General features: G+C 38.3%; 2 protein-coding genes across 6 annotated transcripts in view; one reads left to right on the plus strand and one right to left on the minus strand.

Moving 5' to 3' along the window:
* The window catches only part of LOC113037346 (exostosin-1), a 346,739-nt gene that overhangs the window by 116,587 nt on the left and 202,897 nt on the right, over positions 1-27,255 (plus strand). The window lies entirely within an intron of this gene.
* On the minus strand, positions 17,401-20,049 carry LOC113037349 (zinc finger BED domain-containing protein 4-like). Of its 4 annotated transcripts, XM_026194330.1 has the most exons (5): positions 20,037-20,049; positions 19,790-19,919; positions 18,685-19,465; positions 18,374-18,605; positions 17,401-18,285 (listed from the first exon to the last, which is right to left on the minus strand). In XM_026194330.1, exons 3-5 carry the CDS (start codon positions 18,852-18,854, stop codon positions 18,037-18,039), a joined length of 651 nt encoding a protein of 216 aa, XP_026050115.1. In that variant the 5' UTR covers positions 18,855-19,465; positions 19,790-19,919; positions 20,037-20,049; the 3' UTR covers positions 17,401-18,036. The 4 variants fall into 4 exon arrangements, with proteins under 4 accessions (XP_026050115.1, XP_026050114.1, XP_026050116.1 ...); XM_026194329.1 differs by lacking the exon at positions 20,037-20,049 and having other exon boundaries at positions 19,790-19,929; XM_026194331.1 differs by lacking the exons at positions 19,790-19,919; positions 20,037-20,049 and having other exon boundaries at positions 18,685-18,829; positions 18,927-19,498.

The raw sequence follows: 27,255 nt of genomic DNA on the forward strand, positions 1-27,255 counted from the left end.
ATTTGACTTTCATCTATGGATAGTAAGAAAAATCACATTTCCAACAGGCCTTTGTTTATGAATAATGCCTTGTTGCTGTGTTTCTAAACACCCTGGATTCAGTAATGGATTCTGCCCATACAGAGCTGCTGGCAAGTGAAGCATGGAAGAACATTTGTGATACCTTTTTGTTGCTGGTGTTACCGCTGGCTGCAGCTGCAGAGGGGAAGCGGGGTCTCTCTCTCCCACAGCGAGTCCATGCCTGCTCTCTGAAAGGTTTGCCAGATTAGTGCTGCTGCCTGAATATTTCACTCTGGCTCTCCAGATTTTACCTAAGGGGCTGTTGCCACACCTTTGTCGTGTTCTTAAACTGTAATGTAAAACCCAGTTTGGATTGGACTGGGTTTGCATGTACTACTGACCCCCCTCCCCAGCTGTCTGTATTTGCACGTGTGATGAGAAACTTTAACTATCTCAACTCTCTTTCTGTTTGGCCTAATTGAAGCTGTTTGAAAATCTTACAGTTTTCCTGAAATGGACTATAGATTTCAATTTGTAAATTGCTTGAGCATGTTCTCCTGCAGTCCTTTCAGTTTGGCATCACAACTGTACATCTGCTCACTGCAGCAAAATGCCAGATATTCTGGGGGGAAGCACAGGACAGAGAAAGATAAAATAATATTGGCCAAATGTAATGAGTGTGAATGTATTTTATATATTACTGCTGCCTCCTCTAATCTTAAACAATGGATTTCATAAACCATGCCTTTGGAGAGAATACATTCAAAGAAAGAGACTACAATCGAAAATGATGATACAAAATCAGATTGTATACCTTGGCTGTCGGCATCTATTGATTCAAAGTGCCCTTAAATGTTAGATTACTAATCTGTGTTTCTCATGGCACTCATTCTGTTATCTGCAACATAATAACAAGCTTGATTTAAAGAGAAATAGATACAAGTATGTACATTTACTATTTCTTCAACCTCTGCAAAATGTCTTAAAAAGGAGATTTTTGACCATATTTTGAATACCTAAATAAACCTAGTAACTATTTAACAGGAATTCCCCATCCATTTCTATGCTACTATTGCATGTCATTAACTTTGGGTGTTTCTTCCCTACTGCAGTTTATGTTTTGTGCTTGTGTTGTTTTTGCCCCTGTTTTCTTTATTTTCTTGTTTTTCTTTCTTCTGTTGGTTTTGTTGGAGGTTTCTTCCTGTAAAACGTGCATGCTCATATAACAAATTTTTCAAACTGATATGCAGTTTGTTTGAAATCAGTTCTACCCTCCATATATAGCAAAAACTTTACATTTAAAGATATGACAAACCCCCTCTCCCCCCCAAAACCTATCTAGTTGCCAAAATAAAAATAAACCTAACATCGCTGCCACAAACATAAGTAGGAGATTATGTATGTCTCACAGTCTTCCCCTGATTATGCAGTTGTTTTCTACAGCTGCTGCGGGCATGTACCTTGAGATCCCAGCATGGGTGTGTTTCTAATGGATGCCGTTTGTGATCTGGTAGATGGTGTACTATTTTTAGAGAAGTAATTTAGGATTTTCAAAACTTAAGAGATTTTTGGCAAGATCTGACATCTTAACCTAGGAAAAGATAAGATTTCAATCCTTGGTGCACTCGAGCCTTATCCTATAAAGACAAAATCCTAAATGACATTCTTTAATGAGATAAGATGTTTGGATAAGCAGATGGAATGACTCTGATTGCAGATGTTTGAGACAACCTACAGTGACTTGGATTTGGTCACAGTAACCTCTTCCAACAGCAACTGCTGTGTTATTCTGGGAAAAAATTAGCTTTTAGTCTTGTATTTTGATTATTACGATTAATATTAACATCCTCAGGTTGTCTGTCTGTCTGTCTGTCTGTCTGTCTTTCTTTCTTTCTTTCTTTCTTTCTTTCTTTCTTTCTTTCTTCCTTTCTTCCTTTCTTCCTTCCTTCCTTCCTTCCTTTGGGACAGAGCAAAGTAAACAAACTGTCCTAGGCCCTAGCACAAGGTTCAGCATTTGGACTTTGCATTTGGCCAATTTCCAGGGTTCACAATGACCATCTGGAGGTCCAGTTGGCTCTAAACAGACTAGAGGAGTCCAAACGACTCAACCAGACCTGTGTTACCTCACATGAGTACGCTCTAGCAATCAGACTGCCAGAGTGTCTTTTGGGTTTTAGCACACACAAAATAGCAATCATATAAATGACTTTATTCATAATAATGATTATGGCAATAATAATAATAGTGATAATAATAATGAGAAGAAGAAGAAATTTATCATTAACTATTGCTCATAATAATACCACAATAAAGTATGGTCCAGAAGAACAAAAAAGTAATAAAACAGTACGTTATATAGTAATAAACAAATGCAACAATAACATACATACAAAATACATAACTTTTTGTGCATTTATTGGTATTAATTAGGTCCCATGGGTCTCATCCATAGTTCTTTGGGATCTGCGGTGACATGCCTGCAGGCTCCACCGGCCGCTGGCTATGCCAGAGCATACTGAGTCCCCGGCCCAGAAACCTGAGATCTGAGGGCTCTCCGTCCCCCGGAAGGGGCCCGACCGAGCCACGGGCGCCAGACCCCACCAAGCAGCCACCAAGAGTGAGCCAGTACACACCTGAACACCCAGACACTGAGAACCACCGACGCGTGAGGGCATCAGCCACTGGCAGGGAATGTGGTGGGGGGAGACAGGCCCCCACACCTGGAGGAAGCTGAGATGTTCCCAGAGAGGTGGTGGTGGTGGTGACCGAACCTGACACATAAAAATAGACAACTGACAACAGAAACGAACACTGTACACACACTCCCCAAACATACTCTAAACCTCCAGGTCCAGGCACCATCTCCCCCAGATGGGCAATCCACCCCCAGACCAAGGAGATGTTTTCCCTTTGCTCTGGCATGGAGACAAGCGCCTGGCCTTACTGTAAACATTCACCTTTTATTCTCCAAACTGTAGTGGCACTTGAGCTCCATTTTTGGTTTGCATCAGAGTTTTCATGGTTTCATTAACACTTGGTATTTTTGCTAGTATTTGCAGACAAGTTGGCATCTTACATGCAAACTACTGGCAACCACAACAATCTACACATGACTCAAGTAGCTGCAATGAGGGACCAGTTTCATCTAGCGACTATCAGCAACAACTCGCCAACCACTCTTCTCCACTTTTTGCCAGCGGGTCACTGGCTGGTCTCTATGATCTTTAATCTCAGCAACTACACCAACTTTCATCAACCACTTACCAGCCAGTACTCATTTTCCCTTGTGACTGGTGGTTGTCCAAAGTTTTCTGGCCTGTATCAGGCCTGACTTAGTTTACAGTTACAGGAAACTGGGTATTGGACTGCTCTACAACTAAAAGTAAGTCTTTCAGATCTCCATTTGTAAAATAGAAAATATTCTCTTATTTTATCATATTTCTTGCTTTCTCCTGCTGGAATATTTAAATTTGTGTTTATCTTTACAAGCAATGTTTTTCACTCGCAAGAAGCAGGTTACGTTGCTGTCTGTACATAGTCACCTCGAAGTATAAACATGCAGACATCTGTGCACATACTCCCACACTGCATATTTTTACCAAACAGGTTTGTCTTCACACAATGTTGCTGTAAAACTCAGACGGTTGAGGCTGTGTGCTACTGGAACTGTTTGGTAAATGGGCCTAATTGATGAAAACACAGACATCAGCAATCAGTCATCTCTCACTGCATAATCTGATGTAATATGCAGCTGGAAAGGGTAGGCCTCTATTGAATTACATTGTCTATATGCTTGTCATACACACACACACACACACACACACACACACACACACACACACACACACACACACACACACACGTAATTTCGTGACATTTAAATATCAGTTTAAGGTTAATGCATCCCCCCAGATGGATAAAATGCTTTTAACGTCATTCTGGCTGGCACATGGACCTCTTACCACATTTGCAATTATAGTTAGTTTAATAAAACAAGTGGTGTTCAAGTTACTGGCATAGAATTCAACAAGTAATTGTTTTTTGAGGGCTTTTTTTTTCATGTAGTACCTGTTGTGTATTCTGTTTTTGTCCTCAAACAAATGAATGAAATCCTTATTCATGGATGCATTTTTTGCTTGTTTATTTATACTGAGTAGTGATGCCTACCCGTGTTCACCGGAATACATCAATTAACATTAAAATATGTCAAAGTACTCTCAGTAATCAGTATCTTCAGGCATGAGTTATTAATTGCCAAATAGGTTCATAAATAATTGGCACCAAGGCAGCTGAGAATCTCACCTTTTTGAGCATTAATATGGAACAATGGAAGATACAATTTCTTATAAAGAGACCTTTTATTTTTTTTTCTTTTCAGCAGAAAAATTTGTGTCAGTGGTGTTAGCTTCAGTGGCAAATACAATAAAGCCTGACAGAGAAATTGTTTTCAGGAGTAACGAAGGAAATTTCAGCTAAGTGTGAAGAGACGGGCTGGGAAATAATTTGTGACATGGTGGATGATGTTTTGTGAGTTTTGGTATCAGTCTTGACAATGATGGATCCGTGTGCATGTTTTATCAAACTCAATGCAGCAACACATTATTTATCCTCTTATTGTTTTTGTTACACTGTGCTGTTTGATGTTTTACAGTTCACATGCATATACACATACAACATATGCCTAAAGTTGTATTTAGAGGAAGATGGAAATGGACGTGAAGCTTTGAGTAAATGTTGAAATTAACATTTACAGCCACTTGCAGGATGTTAATAATCAGCCGTAGGAGTCCATCAGAAATGGCTGTAAGTGCCCAATAGTCAGGAAACACTAGCTTGAAAACCTTTAACCCAGGTCCACTAGAATAGAATAGCCTTTATTGTCATTGTACAGAGTACAACGAAATTGGAGTGCCACTCCCTTGGTGCAAGATTCAATAATAAATATAAATGTAAAATATAAAAAGTACAATAAAACAATCGCAAGTACTCAAACAATAGTAAGTACGATATATACAGGATAGCAGCATTAATATAATGACAGTATGAATAGCAGCATGATATAATGGCAGTGACGGTATGGTATAGCAAGCAGGTTCAATTGTTTTTGTGCTTATTTGCTACGGTGATAGCTCTGGGAAAGAAGCTATCCCTGAATCTGTTTGTCCTGGTTTTATGTGACCTGTACCGTCGGCCTGACCGTAATAGTTCAAACAGTTGGTTGCTGGGGTGAGAGTAGTCATTGATGATATTGCCAGCTCTGCTGAGGTACCGAGAGTTTGCAGTGACCTCCAGGCTGGGCAGAGAGCAGCCAGTGATCTTCTGGGCTGTGTTGATGACCCTCTGCAGTACTTTCCTGTCCGCAGCTGAGCACCCTGCATACCATGTTGTTATGCCGTACGTTAGGATGCTCTCTATGGTGGCTCTGTAAAATGTCACCAGCAGCCTCTCCTCCAGGTTGTTCCTCCTGAGCACTCTTAGAAAGTGGAGACGCTGCTGGGCCTTTTTTACCACCGCCGTGGTATTTGCAGTCCAGGAGAGGTCATCAGATATCTGCACGCCCAGAAACCTCATGGAGTGTACCCTCTCCACACAGCTCCCGTGAATGTAAAGTGGGGCCGGGTCTGCTCTGCCCTTCCTGAAGTCCAAGATAAGTTCTTTAGTTTTCATGGTGTTCAGTTGGAGGTTGTTAACTGAACACCACTCAGTCAGTCTGTTGCAAACAAACAAGGAATTTGTTGTAGTGTCTTGGTGCAAAAAAAAAAACACGGTACACAAATAGAACATGTTGTTTTTACAAACTATATAAAATACACATCTCTATATGAAAAATAAATACACACAAAGAGGAATACTTACTGTAAATTCCTACAGATCTAGACATAGAATACAATATACGAGTAGGCCACATTATTAAAAATCATTAAAGATAAAAAATTAACATGAAAATCATCAGATTACAGCTAGAGTGGACATTTCATTGTTTTTAATTGCTGAAGTTCAGCTCTGTGTGTGTTATACATTGACACACCACCATAGCTGGCTATGGGACCAACAGTACAAGCAAGAGTTCCCCACAGACCAGTTGACTGGGACACTTCCCCCTACTGACAGTAACATGTAGACCACAGGCCATAAGGCTGTGTTTAGTTGTGACTCTGCCTCATCTAACACTATGCTCGATTTATGTTAAGCAGTCTTTGAAGGGTTGCTCATTGTATTTTTAGAAGCCATGACATGTCTGAAAGTCCACTTTTTATTAGTTTGGAAGCAAAAGAATCAATACCATGTTTATGTTTTTTTATTGATTTCCTGTACTCTGTGCAGCAAATATACAACTCTTTCCTATTCCATGCCATAATAAAAGATATACTGTAAATATACTGTAAATATGAACCCAAGTCTGCTAAATGCATTTAATATATAAAAAAGACACTTGGGCTGTTGACAGTTTTTCCTCTAGTGGACCAAGCTTATGTGACAAAACTGTCATGTTTCAAATGCCCATAAATAAATAAATATTAATAATCTGTGCTGAAAAGGATCTTATAAAATTATTGTTGCACTTTCTTGCATTCATATATTAAATAAAACCTACATGTTTCTTGATGTATCTGTAACAAAGTTCATGTATAATGTATTCCCAAACCTCATTGTCATTGGAACTAAGTGCTTAATTGTAAGTATAACCCTAAAACTAAAAAATACCTGGCTGATCTGTGTTAACAAGCGTTAAAAACGTATACCTGATTAAATTTATTAATATTAAATTAATTACATTAATTTAGGCTTCTTCAGTTTGTTTTTTTGGTTTTGCATGGCTTCACTCATGCAACTCACTGTCCCCAAGGATACTTTTAATTGAATATTCTAGCATTATAATAAAGACCAATTACCGTTTTGCAATGATCATTCTTCACATTTTAAATCTGTTAAAAATTGGATTATTGAACTAAGGCTTGACTTGTAACAGACGATACTGCAAATCAAATCACAACTGCGTGATGTTTGGAAAATTGCAGTTATTTCCCTGTGTTGATCAGAAAAAAAGAAAAAAACATGACTGCTAAACACAACAGAGATCTATGTTCATGTTTTAAGTTACATTCAAAACCGAGGGAAAAATCAGAACTAAGGTGATCATATTCTGTTTGCACCGTTAACCACTCTGTCCTAACTCTATCTTCCATATATTATTAAATAATCTGCAGATTTAATTGCTGTTGTCTCATCCACCATTTTGACAGGCAAAAACACCATCTGCTCCTCAGTAATCCCTTGAAACGTGCACACATGCACCCCGCTGTGCTGTGGTAAAGTTAGTAGTGACACCTGACAGAACTCCCACAGTGCACTCACTCCTGCTGGAACAAGTATAATCAAAGTTAATTCATGCTAGAATTACAGCAAAAAACACACATGAACCCTGACACGTTGTCGTTTCCTCTGTAGGAAATCCACAAGTACACACAAAGATAGGGGTTGAGCATGCAAACTGTGATTGCTTATGCTTAATATGAGTGTGTGTTCATTTGTAAAAATGTTAGATCAGATGTCATGAGCACCAAAGATTATGAGCTGCCAGAAATACTAGGCTATTAAAAATAAATAATGCTTTGCTGTTATCCTGCTGATTTTTTGTTTTGATGCACTCAGATACATTTTCTTATCTGCAGCAGGACGAGACGTCAGCTCTGATTTTCTGCTTATTTTTTAAATTTTCAATTACATTATTAATGATTCAGTTACATCAGATTTATACAAACGGGGATGTCATAATAACAAATATTTTGTACTTGCTTCCAATACCACTCCATTTACAAAATTACCCATTTTCTGAGACAAAGAAACCTTGAGTTTTGTGAAGGTTGCGTGTGAATCAGTGTGTGGTGACTGTCTTGTTGGAAATTTTGGAATCAACTTAGTACCAAGGTAGGTTCAAGGAGAGACTTCTTGAACATACTAAAGCTTCATCGTTAGACTTTTTTTTAAAAATGCATGCAGTCCCATACAGTTATGCATGTGCTGTCAGTGCCAGCTACTTCAATTAGGAATTCACATCTACTTTAATTATCACTTTGAGCAAAGACAAGGCAGAAACTGAAAGTCTGCTAACTAATTCATCCGTGGTGTTTGTGTTGACAACACATCAGCTTTATATCAGTAGACAGCTAGTGTTAGCTAACTATAACAGAGAAACTAAATGAAGAAAGATAAAGAAGTAAGAAAATTCTCTCTGGGGTTCATCGCTACAAGAGGCGGCATTCACATCAAAAATAGTCATTTAATCCAACGAACACTGATCAATTCAACCACAGTTGTTGCATCTGCGTTTTGTTCTAAACAAGTTGGCTTTCCCTTTCCTGTCCTTGACTGACTGCAACATTAGATTTCGAACTAATGGACTCTTCAGTGATGAATGTAGAAGTGGCACAGAGATGATAAAGCATCCCTCCTAAAGCTTCATCATGCACTTTCGCTAAGCTTCATATCGCAAAAAATGAAAACAAAGCAAAAATGCCCAAAGAAATCCTCAAACAATGGATTGCCACTAGCATTTCTTTATGAAGATAATAAGTTGGCAGGGATAGTTTTAAAACATTGCATTGTGTCGAGAGAGCTTGCAGTTTTCCAAACACTTGGCAAAGCCAAATTCACAATCATTGTCACTTAAATAAATCTGTTTTCTTAGGTCCACAACCTCAAAGACTGTGGCACAGTGGGATCACTTTCAGAATGACTGCTATCACTGCACATTCAGAGCTGCCAGCCAGATTTGCAAATATGAGATAGGAGGCCCTGCCAAAGATGTATCTCTTCCAGTTTTCTGAGACTTAAATCATTCAGAGGCACTGCCTGAAAAGGTATTCAATTATTGTTTAATGACAAAGTCAGCTTTTATTAGATTATTCTTAAGCTCTGTGGTTCTCGATCTGGTGATGAAGGGAGGTTATTTGGGTACACAGCAGACAGTTGGGACATAATTTGCATATATTGATGGATATAAACACACTCCAGAGCAGTGGGGTGGAGGAGCAGTTTTGTGTTGTTGGATTTTTGTGCAGCAGAAAAATACTGAGAGGGGAATAAATGTTCAGTGAAGCCACTTCAAGTCTGACATTTTCACTTTAGGAATGTGTCTAAGGTTAACGGCAGAAATTTTATATTTCACCAATATCATAATACATGCTTTATTTATTTATTCATATATGTGTTCTACTGTTGTCATCTGAGATCATTTCAAACATCTATTGGTATTGAGAAGTGATCTGAAGTAGAAATATGAAATCCCAGGACAGGAAAGTCAGTGGTTCAAATTATTTCCAGATAAGCTTAGTTCAGAACTTGGTTACTTCCTGCACATTTTTTGCAATATCTGTGTCCATTCATGCAAGACATTTAATCCCTACCTCAAGTAAGCTGTTCATTGGCCAGTGGCTTAAAGCTGTTCGCACTGTCCAGCTTACAGATACGACAACCTCTCTGCACAAATGGTTAGGGGGTAAAAAATAGGCCCTCGTCAACACAGAGTCCAGTTCAGTCCATTTGTCTTGTCTGCAGTGGTATTACTGAAGCTGGTAGCCTGATACACCAGTGATGCAAACATTGTCAGAGAAGTGGTTGAGGAGGATGGAATGAGGAGCTGTCAGAAGGTGGTGTCCAGGAGAATGAGGATGCTAACATCCCTGAAACTGTAGCAATGAGGAAAATTTGTGATTTGTGGTAGTTTTACCTGACAGTTAAACTGTTTCAATTCTTTGCTTAACTGAAGATTTCTTTGGGTGGGCAGTCTTTTGTGCCTAAATCACTACTTTCAGTTGAAAACTTGAAATACAGCCATATTTAAAATGGGCCAAATATTGCCTCCAAACAGAGCTCCGATTATCAAAAAAAAAAAGAAAAAAAAGAATCCTGATTCATCAGAAAAAATAACATCAACAAAACATTTTTTTAATATCAAAAAGTAGATGTAAATGTTGTCAATGCCATAAATGTATTTCAATTTGATGACTGACTCAAAATGACATGGCTGATAGGGTCTTTCACTGCAGCTACACTGAAACACGGTCTGCATATACTATAATGGATGTAGCGACCAAGACATCACCTTAAGTACAGTGAAGTCTTCTGTTAACACTCAAGCAAGTGTTTTCACTGTTTTCTCTTTTTTGCAGTCTCAGCTAACAAGTGAAGGGTGCGTCTGACTTCAGAAACCAAGAAGCTGCACATTACTCTGCTTTATTGTCCCTTTGGACACTAATGGGGCCATGATGCTTACAAACTAAGCAATGTGTTATATTTAATACAATTTGAAACTAGAGATTGAAACCATAAACTCAAGTATTTACTTAGGTCAAAGCTCAAGTTAGCTGGAGACTATTTACTCATAGACTTAATGTGATAAGATCAAGAATTGACCCCAGGGGAAACACCCTGTGAAAAAGGGGGCTGGGAATGAGGAGATTTCTTCCATTACAACAGAAGAGGAAAAATAGAATATATGGCAGAGCTTGTGTTGGATTGCACGTATGTTCCTAATCAAGTGCTCAGTGGGTGTGAATGCACATGAACAGTGGGTACACTCTCAGTTTCACAGTAATGACTAAACAGCAGCTGCTGCTGTCTGTTTTAAATGGAACTGGTGAAGGTTGCATGTCCCCTCAGGTTAGTTTTGCTTCATTTCTCCATTTTCTTTGTCCTTGCAACCTCCAAGCCTTTTTATTTCTGTCACTCAGGTGTCTTTGGGGTCACAATTACTCAATCACTTATTGACTTCCACGCTGACAGCATCCACTGTGTTATAGCTGCTGAAAAATCAGCAGAAGAGATTCACTGCACAGTCCCACTGCTGCTCCTGTTTATTGAGGTATATTTGCTGTATTATCCTGGCTGTCTTGTTTATTTCTCTCTTGTCATTGATAGTATGCCCTCTCAGATTATGAGCTGATTGATGTCTATGTCCCCTCCAGCATGTTCACCTTCCTTGCACTCTTAAATCTAATGCGTCTGTGCATGTCTAGAGGACATTACATAACTGATACATATAATTGTTGGCAGGCGTGATGGATCAGACCGTTGTCGTTTTCTTCACAAAGATATCATGCCAACCAAAACTACAGTTTTGGATTCACTGCCATTACCCAAATATTCATTTTTTATAACATATAATAGATTATCCAGAATATTTTTAAGATTTTGAAATGTAAAATAAATACTCTGTGAACAGGCAGTTTGATGGCCATTACTTTGATGGATGTGCATGCAGGAAAATGTATGACTGCATCAACACTCTTTACTTCCATCATAATAGTGGTGGAAGTTGTAACTCTATGAGAAATAAGTTGATATTTATTCTTCTTTTTTCCGTTGTAGTGTTATTGTACTATTGTTGAGTGATTTTGTCTTTTATATATATGACAAAAAGTTTAGTCACAAATTCTTCTCAGTAGGTGAACTGATTAATAACTTTTAGCCCTTTGTTCTTGCTTTTATGGGCTCATCTGGTTGAGCATGTGAGCTCATGCAATGGTGAGGCGTCCATCCACAGGATCCATATTCAGGCATCTATCATCAAATCATCATTTAGAATTGTTACTTCTCCTAGAGGATTGGTCAAATTTATGTGAAAAATGCGCAAAACTACAACATTAATAGTCTGGTTTTTACCTCTTTCCCCCTTGGACTCCTGCTAACTTTTGTTTGACTTTTCTGAAATATGTGGTTTCTGTCATATTTCAAAGCTGCTTCCAGAACAGCTCCCGCCTGTGTCTGTAAAGATTTTATTCTACCTGGAACAGGTTACCACACATTAAACAGATAAAAAATAGAGGTTCTTTCACAGATTCACGTCTTTGTGTCTTTAGTGTTGTACTTATGGATACTTCTATGCGTGTTTAATGTTCATGTAAGTTTTGAAATATGGACATCAGGAAATCTGGTTGTGTTTTAAGAGATATTTACTGTAATAGGGATTCTAAAAAATTAGGGGGAAAAAAACCCCAAAACAACCAACCAGACAAAAAAACCTCACACAATTACTTGTCTTTTCTCACAGGTTTAAGAAAAATAGTGGTTTATAAGGTAACATAAAAAAAAGAATAAATTGATAGCTGTGCAAAAGAAGAAGAACATAAACTTGGAATTAAAGCTATACAGAAATATATGTTTTTAATAATGACTGCAATAAAATTACCACGTCATCCTCTACACCAGTGGTTCCCAAACTTTTTTTGTTTTACAAGAAAAATGTTCCCCCCACCACCCGTGCGCGCACGCACTAACACATCCTCCAACCACACACGCCGATATTTTGCTCCATTGCGTTTATTTCACACCTCAAACATTTAGTAAACAATTAAGCAAATACAAGTAATCTGCAATAAATTACAGGTAGTAATAAAATAAACTACTAATTCTTTTACGCTACGTCCGCACCTGCACGGGTATTTTTGAAAACGCAGCTGTTTCGTCCACAGGTAAACGGCATTTGGAATCACTGAAAACGGAGATTTTTTAGAACTCCTTTTTTTCGTTTACGTGTGGACGAGGAATACAGAGTTCGTAACGCAACGTCAAAGGTATGTGCCCTTTTTCACATCACGCTGTGCGCCACGTTATTGTTTACATGAGATGAATTGCAGAATGGCAGAGAGAGACAAAATACTGTTACTGTTAATCTGACTATCTGCAGGTTTTACACACAGTTACTGTCCCTCCATTTACAAAGGCAGAGGCGTCACGGTGTAATTATTTTACGTGTAGTTGTTTTTTTTCTTCTGTGTAATAATATTCAACATTGCTATCAATACATTTTTCAAAAAATGCCTCTCTGTGCAAAATGGGTTTAAAAACATAAACAACTGCAGGATACTGTTTGTCCGGGGGAACAAATTGTGGCAGGATCAGCCTGATATTTTTTTTTTTATCCCGCTGTAACTTAACTGTATAAAGAGCTAACATCTCCAAAATGTCAGGAGTAGTTAGTTATTATAACAAGTGTTTGTGAACTAAAAATCAAGAACGTGGAATATAGTTTGTCCATGATTTGAAGAGCCCAGCGCTGCTCCCAACGAAGGGAAAACCAATTCTGCAGGGGAGACCTACCATGGCACTTGTGCAGGTGAAACCAAAGGGAAGACATGCTTCACCATATTTTCTAGTCTTTGGCTTAGAATGAAGTTGGTTTGGAAACCTATTCAGCAATGCTTCATCTCCTGCTTTGTGTTTCTGTGGGCACCCAGTGCTAGCAGTGTCTAGGGTTGCCAACCGTCCCTTAAAAAACGGAATCGTCCCGTATTTAGAAACAAAAGTACACGTCCCGTATTGAGCTAATAAGGGACGCACTTTGTCCCATAATACAGTGAGAATCAAAAGTAGTCTATAAATGTTAATGGAATTAACGCTTTGTTTGAAAACATAATTCCCAGCCCCTCTCCTGCTTTGTGACCAATGAGCTGACAGCACACTTATGACAATTCGAGTATGACAATTCAGATTATCTCATTGGTCGAGGAAAGGTCGCTTGCGGAGAAAATACCGGAAGACAACAGATGACCACAACAACAAGCATGGCCAACAGGGAAACAAACGCCGACACTGCGGTGCACGTCTCGGATGACAGTACACCTAAAGCTGGGCAAACACTGTGCGATTTTTTTCAGTCACGTTATTCAGCTCTTGCTCAAACTGCACGATTGACTCGCAGGGATTAGAAGTTTGCAGGTCACGATGCAGGTCTCACACTATACGGCCCGATGCTCTGATGCGACCTGAGTGCTCACACTGTGCCAACATAACATGAAGGTTATAACAGAAAATCTGTCGCTCGCTCTCTCTGTCTTTCACTCACACAGACACCACCACCATCAACTTTGCTAAATTGCTAATGAAAAACATGATCAGGCAGCTGTGATTGAGCAGCAGTGTAAATCCAACTATTTTCACGGTTGTTGTGGTCGTGATAATTTTGTGATGCCACATCGAAAAGGCTCGGATGAGCTTTCCAAAGTTCTACAAGTTGTGCCTCCATCACTTGTGTCCAGATCACACGCCGCACAGCCGTGCTGCGCCGTCTTTTTCACCGATGTTTACGTGTTTGCGCATGAGCAGTGTGAGCGGCTGTGGTGACACCCTCACGAGCGATTGATGATCGGGAGCTGGTCGTGAGGTGTTAATCGCTTCTCGTTACCCCACGTATACTACACGATGCACGATGAAGGCCAAAATCGGGCCGATCACCAAATCGGTCGCATGACTCAAAAGTCGGCTCAAAATGGGCCAAAAATCGCACAGTGTGAGCCCAGCATTAGAGCAGCAATGTTTGTTCCCCTCAGAGAAAGAAAAGAAAAAAGGCTGCAAAAGTACAGGGAGGACTGGGAAAAGGAAAACACCTGGCTGGGAAAGTGCACGATAACACCTATAAAGCGCACTGCACTGTGTGCCGGCGCACTTTTTCCATAGGCATGCTTCTAGTGGTGGGCACAAGAAGAACATGAGGGGCGTGAAAGCTCGGGGAACCCTTAACCAATTTTTTGTCCACCAGGCCACGGCAGAAGCAGATATGGTATGTAAACACTGGTTTGTTGTTTAAACCCTCTGGTTAAGGTTAATATGGGCATGTGCAGTGAATATCAGCGCTATGTGGCCAGAAGTGTGATAATATCATTTATTTATTTTGTGTAATAAACAACTGCAAGGATGGATGATTACAACAAATAGATGACTAATACATAAAAGAAATACATAGATGAATAATGATGATGAGTTAAGGTGCGTAATCATGGGAACAAGCGGGTTTACAAACGGGAGCAGCTGATTAGCATTAGAAAAGCTGAAATAATACCTCAACTGAAGCCAATTGTACTAAATGCACTATATGTGCACTGTTACAAGAATATTTTTCATTCTATTGCTTTCTATTAATTTATATAATTTTAAGTTAAGCAGGACAGAGTTCTTTTAAAGAAAGATTTACTTATATTCTCAAAAGTTAAGCATGACAGGCTTCTGTTTAAGAAAGAGACCTGTTTTACTGTGTTAATGTTGTCATTGTGAGCTAAAAATAAATGGCTAAATGATCATTTGTTTCCCATATGATCATATCACAAAGAATAGAATATGCATCTGCTTAAATCAAATTCAAGTCAAATGGTTAAAAAATAATTTCACACACACAAAAAAAGAGCTACCACACTGGGAAGGGTGAAGACAACTGGGTTGCCCGGCCCTGGCCACGAGGTGTCCCTTATTTATTTTTCAGGGAGTTGGCAACCCTAGCAGTGTCCAAGCGTTTTGGGTTTTTTTTCCTTTTCATACCGCCGCCTCCCCTGCCATAACTCTGCGCCCCCCCTAGGGGGACTTTGGGAAGGTCTGCTCTACACTATACACACACATGGATAGATGGATCTATGAACACACACACACATCTTCAGTTTCACCTAATTGGAAAGGATTTCAGAGGAGTGAAACTACAGTATTTGAAGTTTGCTGGCAAACATGAGTAATTAATACTTCATGTTGCACAGGCTGCAGAGCTGACCTGTGCAGCTCTGTTATGAAAGAGTGTGGAGCTGCACTAATGATTGATTACACTACCAGACAGATTAATAGAGCTGTTATTTCCAAACTATAGCCACAGAATTAGGCCACTGATTTACATGTTGCTTAAAAGGGTAACAGTAAACATCAGCTAATGCACCTAGGTCCCTTGTGGGTTTATGATGTTAAAAAAAATAAATAAATAAATAATATATATATATATATATATATATATATATATATATATATATATATATATATATATATATATATATATATATATATTAGTCTAGCCTCAGTCGTGTAAAGTAATTTAACTCTCTTCAGGCTTCAGATTATAATATATGGGAGATGGAAAACCATCAAATATACATTTGATTGAGGAGTCTTTTTGCAGTTTAAATCAGATTACATGCCTCTCTGCTGTCTGTGCTGTGAGGGGTTTTGCAGGATAATTGATGACTTGTTGACTTGTTAGTTAAAACATAAAGTCATCTGTTCCATATTCTGTTGTACTGATTGTGATGTTCTTTAATGCACCACAACAGGCACACCAGATGTTGTCTTTGTTAATGATGACTGGAGAGGAGTGGTTGCTTTGGACACATCATCTGCTTTGAATGTAAATTTTGGATGACCAGTTTTTGTTATGTTAGGTACAAGACCGAATGCACAATGTCATCAGCATTTTTCACTTGAAGTTTTTTATATACATGTGTGTAACATATATTTTTGGTGTGTCCCCTGCCTCTTTCTTGTTTTTTAAAATGTACAAACCAAAACAAACTATTTATTTATAGGCTTATTAAGTTATTCATCAAGTTAAGTATCAGGTGCAGTCTGAAGAGTCTGCCGTCATTTATTGCCATGCTAGTTGTTTTCCTTTTCCTTTCTGTGTGTGTGTGTGTGTGTGTGTGTGTGTGTGTGTGTGTGTGCGCGTGTGTCTAAAGCTCCTTCTCATCCGATAGTGCACACAGAGCAAAGCTTTGTAGAGGAGAGAACGATACAGGAAGTAGATGTTGAGGGTAGGATGTAGGGAGGGACAGGAAATCCAAATATCTGATCATACAGTTTAGAAAAATTATGCAAAAAGCTTTGTGTTTAATTTTCAGGATCATGTGCTTTGCTATGAACTACATTTGCTGTATTACCTAAAAAGTGGTCCCTTCCAAGAGTGTCAAAAGGGTTTGTATTTAACAAAAGTTTTCAAGGTGGTAAAATAAACATTTAGATCCTTTGCTTAGATAAAAGTCAGCTTAATTATGTGAACACAGAAAACATAACGTGCACTTACAATAGTAAATACACTTGTATAGTCACTGTGTATGCAGAATGGGCCATGTCAGAATTTTATATATTACATTTGTGTGGCTCAGTTGTTACCACACACTGTGCCTCACAGCCTCACAACACAGGGAGGTGGGGCCTTCTTGTGTGCCTGGGAACTCCAACTTCCTCCATCAGTCTACAGATATTTATTAGATTAATTGGTGGTTCTGAAATGTTCTAGCGTATGTAAACTACGTCATCTCTTTGTATTAACCTTGTGATGGATGTGTGTTCAGGGTGTATCCCAATGCTTACTTATTAAGGATTGATGCACCCCTGGATTGATAAATGCTTAAGAAAATGATCGGTGTATAATATGTATGTCATTTTAATGATTTAGCTAAAGATAACTGTATTTTTTATTCATACATTATCTATGGGGATAATGCTTTGGGACTAGGGATGGGTATCGTTTAGGTTTTATCTGATACCGGTGCCAAAACGGTACTTCTGAAACGGTGCCGGTGCTTAAACGGTGCTCGAACCGGTGCTTAAAGAATAAAGAACACAAACTTCGTCCAAAAACCTCTTGTGTTTTTATTTTCCCAGTAATTTTTTTTAAGCAAAATTATAACAAAGTTAGCCCTTTCTGTCAATAAAACATAACGTCTTTGGTTGGAACCAGTCCTTAAACAATTGAAAACAAACTTTGTCATGAAACCTGTGATGTTTAGCAGTTTTTTTGCAAGAAGATAATCATATTAGCCTTTTCTAGAGCTATACGGCATCGCTCTTGGCTGATGGCATGCCCAGCACAAGAGAAAACTCTTTCAGAAGGCGTTGATGAGGCTGGGACACACAAGTATTTTTCTGATAGGGCAGTGTTTCCCTCTTACTCCACCACCAGGCCACAGGGTCTTGTCCAGAGGTAATTCCTGGCAGTCTTTTGTATATTTGAAGCTCCTTCTGTACCTGCTCTGTGACTGAGGAGACTCTACCCGCTTGAGAAGCAGCCTGTTGAAGCTCTCTGTCTTCATCCTTAAACAGCTTTTCTAAGGGTGACTTCTGGACCTTACTTAGCTGAAAAACAACAAAAAAAGATGTGTGAGGTTTGCAAAATAAATAAAGATCACTTTTAGAATGCACTGGTTGTGTTAGAAAAAATATGAAATGACATATTTTTCTGGCTTGTCCATGTCAGCATCATCCACCTTGCTGTGTGCTTTGGGGTCCTCAGTGGGAGGCTATGGACACACAGATAGTAAAAGAGCATCCCTTCAACATAGAAACGACATCATGATGCAAAAGGACAAGATTGTACACACACAATGAAAATACCTGTGCAACTGCTGCTGTGGCATTTGCAACTGCTGTCTTCTCCAACCTGTCCCAGATGTCAGTAGTTGCCTCACCATCTAGCCTGCCTTTAAAACGTGGGTCCATCATCGTGGCCTCCTTCAGAAATTTCTGAAGGTTTTCATCCTTTAAGTAAAACAAGATATAACATAGGAGCTGATACTGAAAAAAGGTAACCCTATTTTTCATGCGCATTGACATTGTCTGCAAATACCTGATATCTTTTCTGCAGACTACCCCAGACTTTCTCTTTTATTGAAGAGGTGAAAACACTGTCTTCATCACATCGTCTGAAATGTGCCTCCAGCTTGGCCAGGATGGGGATGGTTTGGCTGCATGTGGGTGACTTGTCACTTGAGACACACATGGTTGACGTGTACAGGACTTGCATGCACTTAATAAACTCCTCTGCCTTGATTAGATCAGTGTGCGTGAACCTTTCTAGCCTGTTGAAAAATATTCACAATGTTAAAGGTAACTGACGTTATTTAGCTCTTGCAACTGATGCTCATGTCATTCACTTACTTGTCCTTGTCCATAGGCTTCCTCAGCCGTTGATCCAGAGCAGCTGCCTGGATTGCATCAAACTGCTCCATAAATCTCTTCACCATTAGGAAGAGAGAATTCCAGCGCGTCTTAACGTCAAGAATTACATTATGCTCTGGCAAATCTAAAGCACAGATAGACACAAACATATTTTAAATTACTATAAAAAAGCTAATATGAATGACAATACTTCTTGATATGTAACTGCATGCGCTACTTACTCAGGATTCGCTGCTTTTCTCTGAGCACAGTTTTGCTCAAGGATGAACGTTTGAGCCACACCACAACTGAACGGATTTTGGCACACCAGCTGGAAACTGCAGGAATGTCATACACCTTTTGTGCGGCCAGGTTGAGGGTATGAGCAAAGCATCCCACTTTTAAAAAGTCCAATTTTTTTCAAAGCAACATCCATGTTGCAGGCATTGGCAGCAATTATTTTCCCTCCCAAGTGAAATTGCTCATAACGCTTGATATTTCTTTAGCGACAACTGGATCTGTTTGTGACTCATAAACTGCTTCAGTGCTGAGCACATTCTGCTTCATTTTGCCTTTGTAGATGTAGTGAACAGTCACTGTGAGGAAATGGTCCTGAGCAATACTGGTCCATCCATCACAGGTGATAGCGACCTTGTTAACCTGTGCCAAATTCTGGATGAGGTTGCTTTTCTCCACGCAATACCAAGCAGGTATAAGTGTGTTGGATAGATCATCCCTGGATGGGGGCTGATACCTCGGATTAAGGGCAGAGGACATCTCCCTGAATTGAAAAAAACAAACAAAAAAACCCCCAAACAAATTTATAAAAAGAAAGTGTTTTTGGCTTGAAATTTAATTCTTTTTTTCAGATAAAATAAATAAAACATATAAAGCAGCTCCCAGAATAAACAGAAAATACATTTGAATTTTCATTAATTTTTTTCTTCCAGATAAAAAATAAAAACATATAGCTCACCTTTTATTCAAATATAGTTTACTTATAATATTTAGAGAAGACTTACAAAGCTAAGCTGCTATGAACATATTAACCTTTACAGTATTATACAGTCTATTTTTTATGTCAGAGTAATACAACATTTTTCACCTGAATGATGGTGACTCCACCGTTGAAAATGGATGGAGATCTTTGACTATAAATTTTGCCACTGCCCTATGAATTTCGTCCACTTTTTCTTTCGTCATTTTAGCCTTTTTGGCCAGGGTGAAGGGAGTATCTGCCATCAAACAAGAAGACAGCCGCATGTAGCTATGATGATGTTTGCTAGTTCACCTTACATGCATTAATTTAATAACGTGGTTAAATTACACACGAACAACATTAAGATACTCACCCAGAGAAGAACGGCTGCTGCTGCCATCATCATCATCATCAGTTATCATTTCTGCTACACTGGCAGGGCTAGGGGCCGGACTCTCCTCTTCGGGTTCTTGGATGTTGCTAACTCCGAGAACAGGCACCACACCCGCAGTAGATGTGCTAGGTGTGATGTCTTGCTGCAAGTTATCAAATGCGGTGCATTTCTCGGCTTTTAAAAAAACGCTATGCGATGCCATGTGTTTCATTAGATTTGAGGTGTTACCTCCTTTGCACATTATTACCTTTAAGCACTTGTTGCAGGCTGCTGAGTTTATATCTTTTGCTGTGAAGTACAGCCACACTCTCGAGCGCTTCGCCTTCGGCATTTTAGCTCTGCTCTAAAAAAAAAAACCCCGTTACGTACCTGGGCCCGCCTACTATCCTGGGAAAGGAAGTGATTGGCTAGATTTCTCAGGGAAAAAAGCACCGAAATGAAGCACCGAATTGTGCGGTGCTTTTCGGTCTGGTTACTACCGTTTATGTCAGAACCGGTTCCACAATGGCACCGGACACTGGTACCCATCCCTATTTGGGACTGCAGATGGAAATTAGCTGATAGATAAATATGATACAAGGCATGTTTTCCTTTTTATGTCATTATGTATTTTGTGCATGGTCCCTGAAATAAGACACAATGTAAAATAATAATAATAATAATTATACAACTTAATATATTAGTGGATTCATATTCTAAAGCTTACAAAAACAACAAACACCTCATATTTTAAAATAATAAAATGGAGTACAAAGTACAAAATTTGCAGACAACAACCGCAACGTGAAATCAATAGTCCTCCAAATTGGTATGGTGATCCTCACTTTTTTTTTGTTCTCCTTCTCATGACATGGAAGAATGACAGATTCAGGGAAACAGAGTCATGTTCAGCACAATGTACATTGAGATTATTACATTGTTGCAACAGCTTTTGTTGTGATTATAATACATATGAAATCCATAAACACAAATTTTTTAGCATTTATGTTTATGCCTAACAAGAGCATAATAATTATTTTACAGCTACTACACTACCTTGTGGTTCGACATGTAAAAAATATAACAGTGTGGTGTACTTGGAAGATACTGCACAGGACCGACTGTTATAAAAGCGATTTTATAAGGAAAATTTGTTTGTGTTGAGGGAAAGGACAAAGTTCAAGATAAGAAGAAGTTTGATATTGAGAGTGTCTCCAGAGCTGCCATGGAGAGTAGCTGGCCATTACTGAACTCCCATAAAGCTTTGTGTGCAAAGAAATGCTGAATGCTGAAATTCTAGTCTTTGAACAATACGTTGTTTTCACAGCTCAAGTGAAACTCTCGTCAACTTGACTGACACACATTTTAGTTCTAGCTGAGAACAGTAAAAACAATAAAAAGAAAATAGACTGTCAGCCCACCCAAACTGTTTGACTGACATTTATAGTTTCAGAAAGCATAGTTCCTACAGAACTTAGCAGCGAGCACTTGCTATGTGATTTAAGGACATATGAAAAAATTATTTGTGACTGTGCCTCGGGTGGTGCTTGTAGAAAAGTATGTAAATACTGTAGAAATGCAAACAAAAAAGAATTTCCATTGATCTCATTGTGTGCTGTGAGTAAGCATATAAAGAGCTGCTTGTAGCAAGGTGTTCAGCATTGTATAAGGTAGTTTTTTTTGTTCCCTTTCACTATGACCATGCAGGTGTCTGTTTGATGGATTGTCTCTATCATCTCCTTTAGCTTCTCTGTCTACTGTAGTCTGTATTCTTCAGAAAATAATCAAAATTGCCTATTCCAGCTCATGCACACATGCTGCAACTTTTCTGTTGAGTTCTTTCCTGCCCCACTCACCCACATTTCCCTACATATGTTACTTTGCAGAACATATTTGCTTCTTATGTTGACTGAAGCATTCCCAGTTCTCCACTGACAGAAAGTATTTCATGACAAGCTATCAGATAAGAACAAAAAGTCTGAGTTTGCACTTGGCTATAGTTTTGAATAGGAATCTTGGTCTGCAAATTATTATTGCTCAGTTAAAAGCCAGTGGGGGAATATGGCAAACATGTGAGCAAACAATTGTGGGCAAAAATTGGTCTGTAAATTGTAATTTTTCTGAGATTATTCATTATGGTACCATGTCTGTAGTAGCAGGCTGATTACTACTAGAGCAGGATGGTTACACACCCTTTTGTTATGGCCTCAGATTTTTAACCCGCGATAAATGAAAGGGCTCAAAAAAGCCAGGCTATCCTTCAATCTCCTTAACCTCAATTAAAAGTGTTTCCCAATCAATTAACTGTATCCAAGATGCACTCATTGAGACTTTATATGGAGCGGCAATTTCCAAGATTTAAAGGTAAATCATCTGCATACGAATTTTTAAAAATGTACAAAGAGAAAAAGAACAATGCCAGATAGACCCTTATGGAATTTCAGATGTCATAACTGCTGATGCAGAGTAGTATTTCTCAATATTAACAAAAAAAAGTCATGAGTTTGATTTAAATTAGTTAAGAACCAAATCCTTGACTCCTTCAAAGTGTTCCAGGTGTTCTGTCTTAATGGGTTAATCATGATTGACATTGTTAAAATCAACACTTAAGTCCAGCAGAACTAAGAAAGCACAATCACCAGAATTAAAGGTCTGATGGATATTGTTCTCGTCTAGAAATAATAGTTGAATAAAAATAATGTTTTCTAGACTTTTAGCATAAAGTAGCAGTTCTGATATAGCCATTCTTAAAGAAGCAAGGAATTTTCTTCTATGAGAATGACTGTACTACTGTGTAAACACACAGGAACTATACTAAAAGCGAAACATAAATTTATAATTGTAAGAACACCAAGATCTATCAGATCAAAGTTGTCCTTAATAAACCAAGATGGAAGATCTATTGCAGAGGTGGAGGACGTCATGAGAAACCAAGACTAAGAACTGGGAAAAAGACACAGTTTGAGAATTCCACTATTGGCTGGCAAACCAAAAGATTGACTCCAAGAATTAAAATATTTGCTCCAACAGTTTTCATTGTGTTTTATTGTGACAGCTTCAAACATCCTACCTGTTCCTTTTGTGTTTTAGCCTAAAGCCCTAAGATACAACTTTTGTGTAATGTAGTTGTAATTGTAGTTGTTCTTCTGGAAGCACAGCTGTTTGAATACATTTTTGATTTAATACTTAATGGTTAGTTCTCCAACACAAAAATGTTTTAACTTTACATAAAATCCTGATTCATAATATCACACCTGATTCTCTGCTTTTTCCTTTATCCGGACAGAATACTGTCATCAAGACAAGTTAGCTTCATTGTCATCTGTGTTTCATTTTCAGCTCGGTGGGTAAATACCTGTAATCAGCAGTCTAGGACAGTAGAGCCAAAGTATACTGCAGCTTTTTTTCTTTATTAAATGAAGACCTTTTTTTTAATGAAAGATCAATTTTGAATCAGATTGTAAAACTAAAAATTCCAATCCATAATAAGTGAGCATAACACGATATAATATTGCTGAAAAAACTGAATAGTTTCTTTCAGGGCTTGATTTAATCTCATCATATCTACTGTACAGTCATTTAAATTGCATCAGTTGACTAATGCAATGTTCCACTAGAATATAATTTTTGTTTTAAAAAAAAAAGGAACAAAACTTGCTCAATACAAACACAGGAAAACAGACTATGACTGAAGGACTTGCCTACTAGATTACTGCAAGAATGTAGGTTGGCCAAACAGTGAAAGTAGAACTTGAAGGTAACAGGAATGCAAAACAAGTAATTGGGACATAATTAATTAACATAATTAACATAATTTGTCATCCATTAATCTATCCATCCACCCCCCCTCCCCCTCTCTTTTACTGCACTGTTTATTCATTCTATTTATTTTATCTCTAAGCATTTTTAGTATATCTTTACAGACCGTTTGTCAGAATACAGTTCAGTTTGTACACCTGAAAAAAATTGCAATTTGTCTTTTCCATTGGCATTCCTTCATTTCTTCAGGAATTGCTTCGAGTCTGTCCATTTATCTTTTATCACCTTTCAATTCCATCAGCTTTTTCTTTTCTCATGCAGAATCACATTTATTGTAATTCCAGTCTCATTATGGTTTCTCTCTGTTTTTCATATTTACTATGAAGTATGAACTACTGGATCTCAGAAACTGTGGTGACAGTTGAATGTAATATTTGTTCTTCTGTCTCTGTATTTTTTGAGCTACAAGCACAAAACTAGAGGTCTGTAAATTTATATCTCTGGTATTTAATTGGCGCGTAATTGCTGAGACATGGTACATGAAGTTGCTAGACTGATTATATGTTGATGTACTACAGAGGAAGCCACAAAGAAAAGACAACAGGGTTACTTCCCATCGTAAACTGCATTTTCAGGTTTATCTGTGCTTGCTGTCATTTTCATAGTGACTTATGAAACTATTTAAAAAGGTTTCTCTTTTAAATCCGTATTGCTCTCTTAAAGACCCACATGATAAATGTAATTCTTGGTTCTTCAAAGAGGTCCTTGGGGATTTTTTGTTAAATTGTCAGTAGAATTGTTGAAGTTACAGAGGACAGACATGAAGCGCTTTAATGTTGAGTCAGCTGAATTCCTGTGGGAGTCTTTGTTAAGAAAAAAAAAATTGAACATGGAACTCACCACTGAAGGTGCCCTGTTTTTATAGTCTTCTCAGTTGCTTCAAATCCATTGAAATCAATTAAGTCTTTTCTAAAGCTTCTTCAACATCACAGGATGGTCACTGCTCTTATACACAAACCCTTTAATATTGATTTTCTTTTTTCTTTTCAGGTACTAATGAATAAATATAACACATAGAAATTTACATTTACAACATTTGAAATGCATTCAAATCTATGAATTACATTTAGCCCTATTTTTAAATTCTTTACATTCTTTTATATCAGACTCCTTTAATTTGGATGATGTTCTGCTTTTGGAGTTTAAGTTCCTCATAATGTATCATGCACTGTGTGACGCAGGCAGGATTGCACGACCCAGAAGGCAAAACTAAACTCAAACCTCAGCTTTATTGCTGGACTGAAACGAATACAAAAACTTAACTGGAAAGAACAGGAACTAAACAAGCAGGCAGAACTCACAGGAGGAGAATGAAGAGGAGTGCAATGCCAGACAGAGGGAGACACAGACACTAAATACACAAGGAAATCAGGGCAAAGAGGAAAAACCTGAGACACACAGCTGGCAACAGTCTAATAGATGGGACAAGCTGAGCATGACCCCAGGAACAGAGGGAGCGAGAGAGCAATGGACCAGAGAGGGCAAGGGGTGAGAAAGAGACACACAGACAACTCGACAAACACAAAGAGAAGACAGGACAGAGTTCTGTCCTCAACCCAACAGAACACCTTTGGGATGAACAAGTGCGGAGACTGTGAACGAGGCTCTCTCGTCCAACATCGGTGTCTGACCTCACAAATGTGCTTCTGATACAATGATCAGAAATTTCCATCTTACCTAACAAAAAAAGATGTTACTTCAAAGGCCAAATTGCATTATATTTCTTCACGTCAATATACAGGCCACAAGAAGGGGTGACGTGGGACGTAAGTGGCCCCTGGTGGAAAATATTTAAATAGCCACACTAAGCATTTGTGACCATTTTTGTGGAGATTTTTTGTTAGGAATTTTTTGTAGTCATTTTTAAAGCAACAGTTTTATAAGATTTTTATCTGTCAAATAATGATTTCGATTGGCTTTCATGGATTCTTTTATCCAGAGCAGTTTACAATTGGAAATGTAACCATGAAAGATGAATCCCTAGGGACAATACACAATAGAGATGCTGAGCGTTTAATGACTCTAAGTTGAATAAAGAGGCAGACTCAATTTGTGTTTTTGTTATTCAAACCAATAAATTGAAAACCCAAAGGTATCTTGTTAACTATATTGTTGAATTAGCCTAAAAGAAAACATTCTCAAAAAAGGCTTGTCATATGTCTTAATTCATCTAGCTCATGTTAGTGTTCAATTATCTCAGTTATCCACAGTTTGTCTTCATTCAAGTTGAGGATATTTAAAGTATTCAAGTAAAGTGGTGGAGGGAAAGGGGGGGTGGGGTGACTTAGTGTTGTTAAATATGAAATTGACAAACAATAGTAAAATGAAGTGGCTATTCACTGAAAGAGGAAGTAAAGAATATCAGTAGAGAAAGATGGGATAAGATGAGACTTACAAAGAAGGTTTTAGTCAGACGAATGAACATTAGTTAATTCAAGCTGAGCACCGGGAATCACAGCACATACTGCAGATACTTATTTTCTTACTTTTTATTTTAATTAAAAAACATAATTTTTATATCTTACATAGTCATTCCAGGTGAATTGCAATACATCATGCCAATTTTTGCTTTAATTTTGATTATTATGGATTATACTTCATGGAAATCATAAATTCGGTATCCCCAGTTGGTAGAATATTTAAATTCTGTTTTTACTAACAGTGTAAATACAGTGTTTATTGGTCAGTGCACACTATCGCACTCATGGGCAAGACTGCTGATGTGACAGTTGATCAGATGATGATCAATGACATGCTCCACAAGGAGAGTATGGCACATTGTGCTTTATCAAAGGGTTGAATGTGAGAAAGAAAGCGTAGTAGAAAAAGGTGCACTCGCAACTGGGATGGCCACAGTTGTGGTTCGATCATCAAGAAAATATAATTCCTGAACTTGTGAGAGCCTCACAGAGACTCAGGCTTGTGTCATCACATCAAGCGTCATCATTCAAAAACATCTTCATAAAAGGAACTACAACTGTTGCATTCCTAATATCAAGCCAGCCATGAACCAGAGGCAATATTAGCAATGTCTTACCTGGGTTAGGAGAACAAGAACTGAGCTTTTGCTATGAAGGAGGTTCTCAGATAAAAGTCATCTTTGCCTCTCATTTTGAAATGAAGATCATAAGTTTGGATGACGAGTGGAAGGACACAAATTTAAAGATGTTGGAAGTCCAGTGTGCAGTTTCTGCAGCCAGTAATGATTCAGAGTGACATGCCATCTGCTTTTGTAAGGTGGTGTCCAAAGTCAACAAATCTGTCTACCAGGAAATTATGGAGTGTTTCAAGCTTGCATGTGTTGACAAGCTTTATGGAGGTGCTGATTTCCTTTTCCCAAAGCACATGTCCACTGTTCCAAAACTACTACTAAATGGTTTGATGACCATCTTATTATTGT

Source organism: Astatotilapia calliptera, chromosome 15 (genome assembly GCF_900246225.1).
Source record: "Astatotilapia calliptera chromosome 15, fAstCal1.2, whole genome shotgun sequence".
In the NCBI taxonomy this organism is placed as follows: domain Eukaryota; kingdom Metazoa; phylum Chordata; class Actinopteri; order Cichliformes; family Cichlidae; genus Astatotilapia; species Astatotilapia calliptera.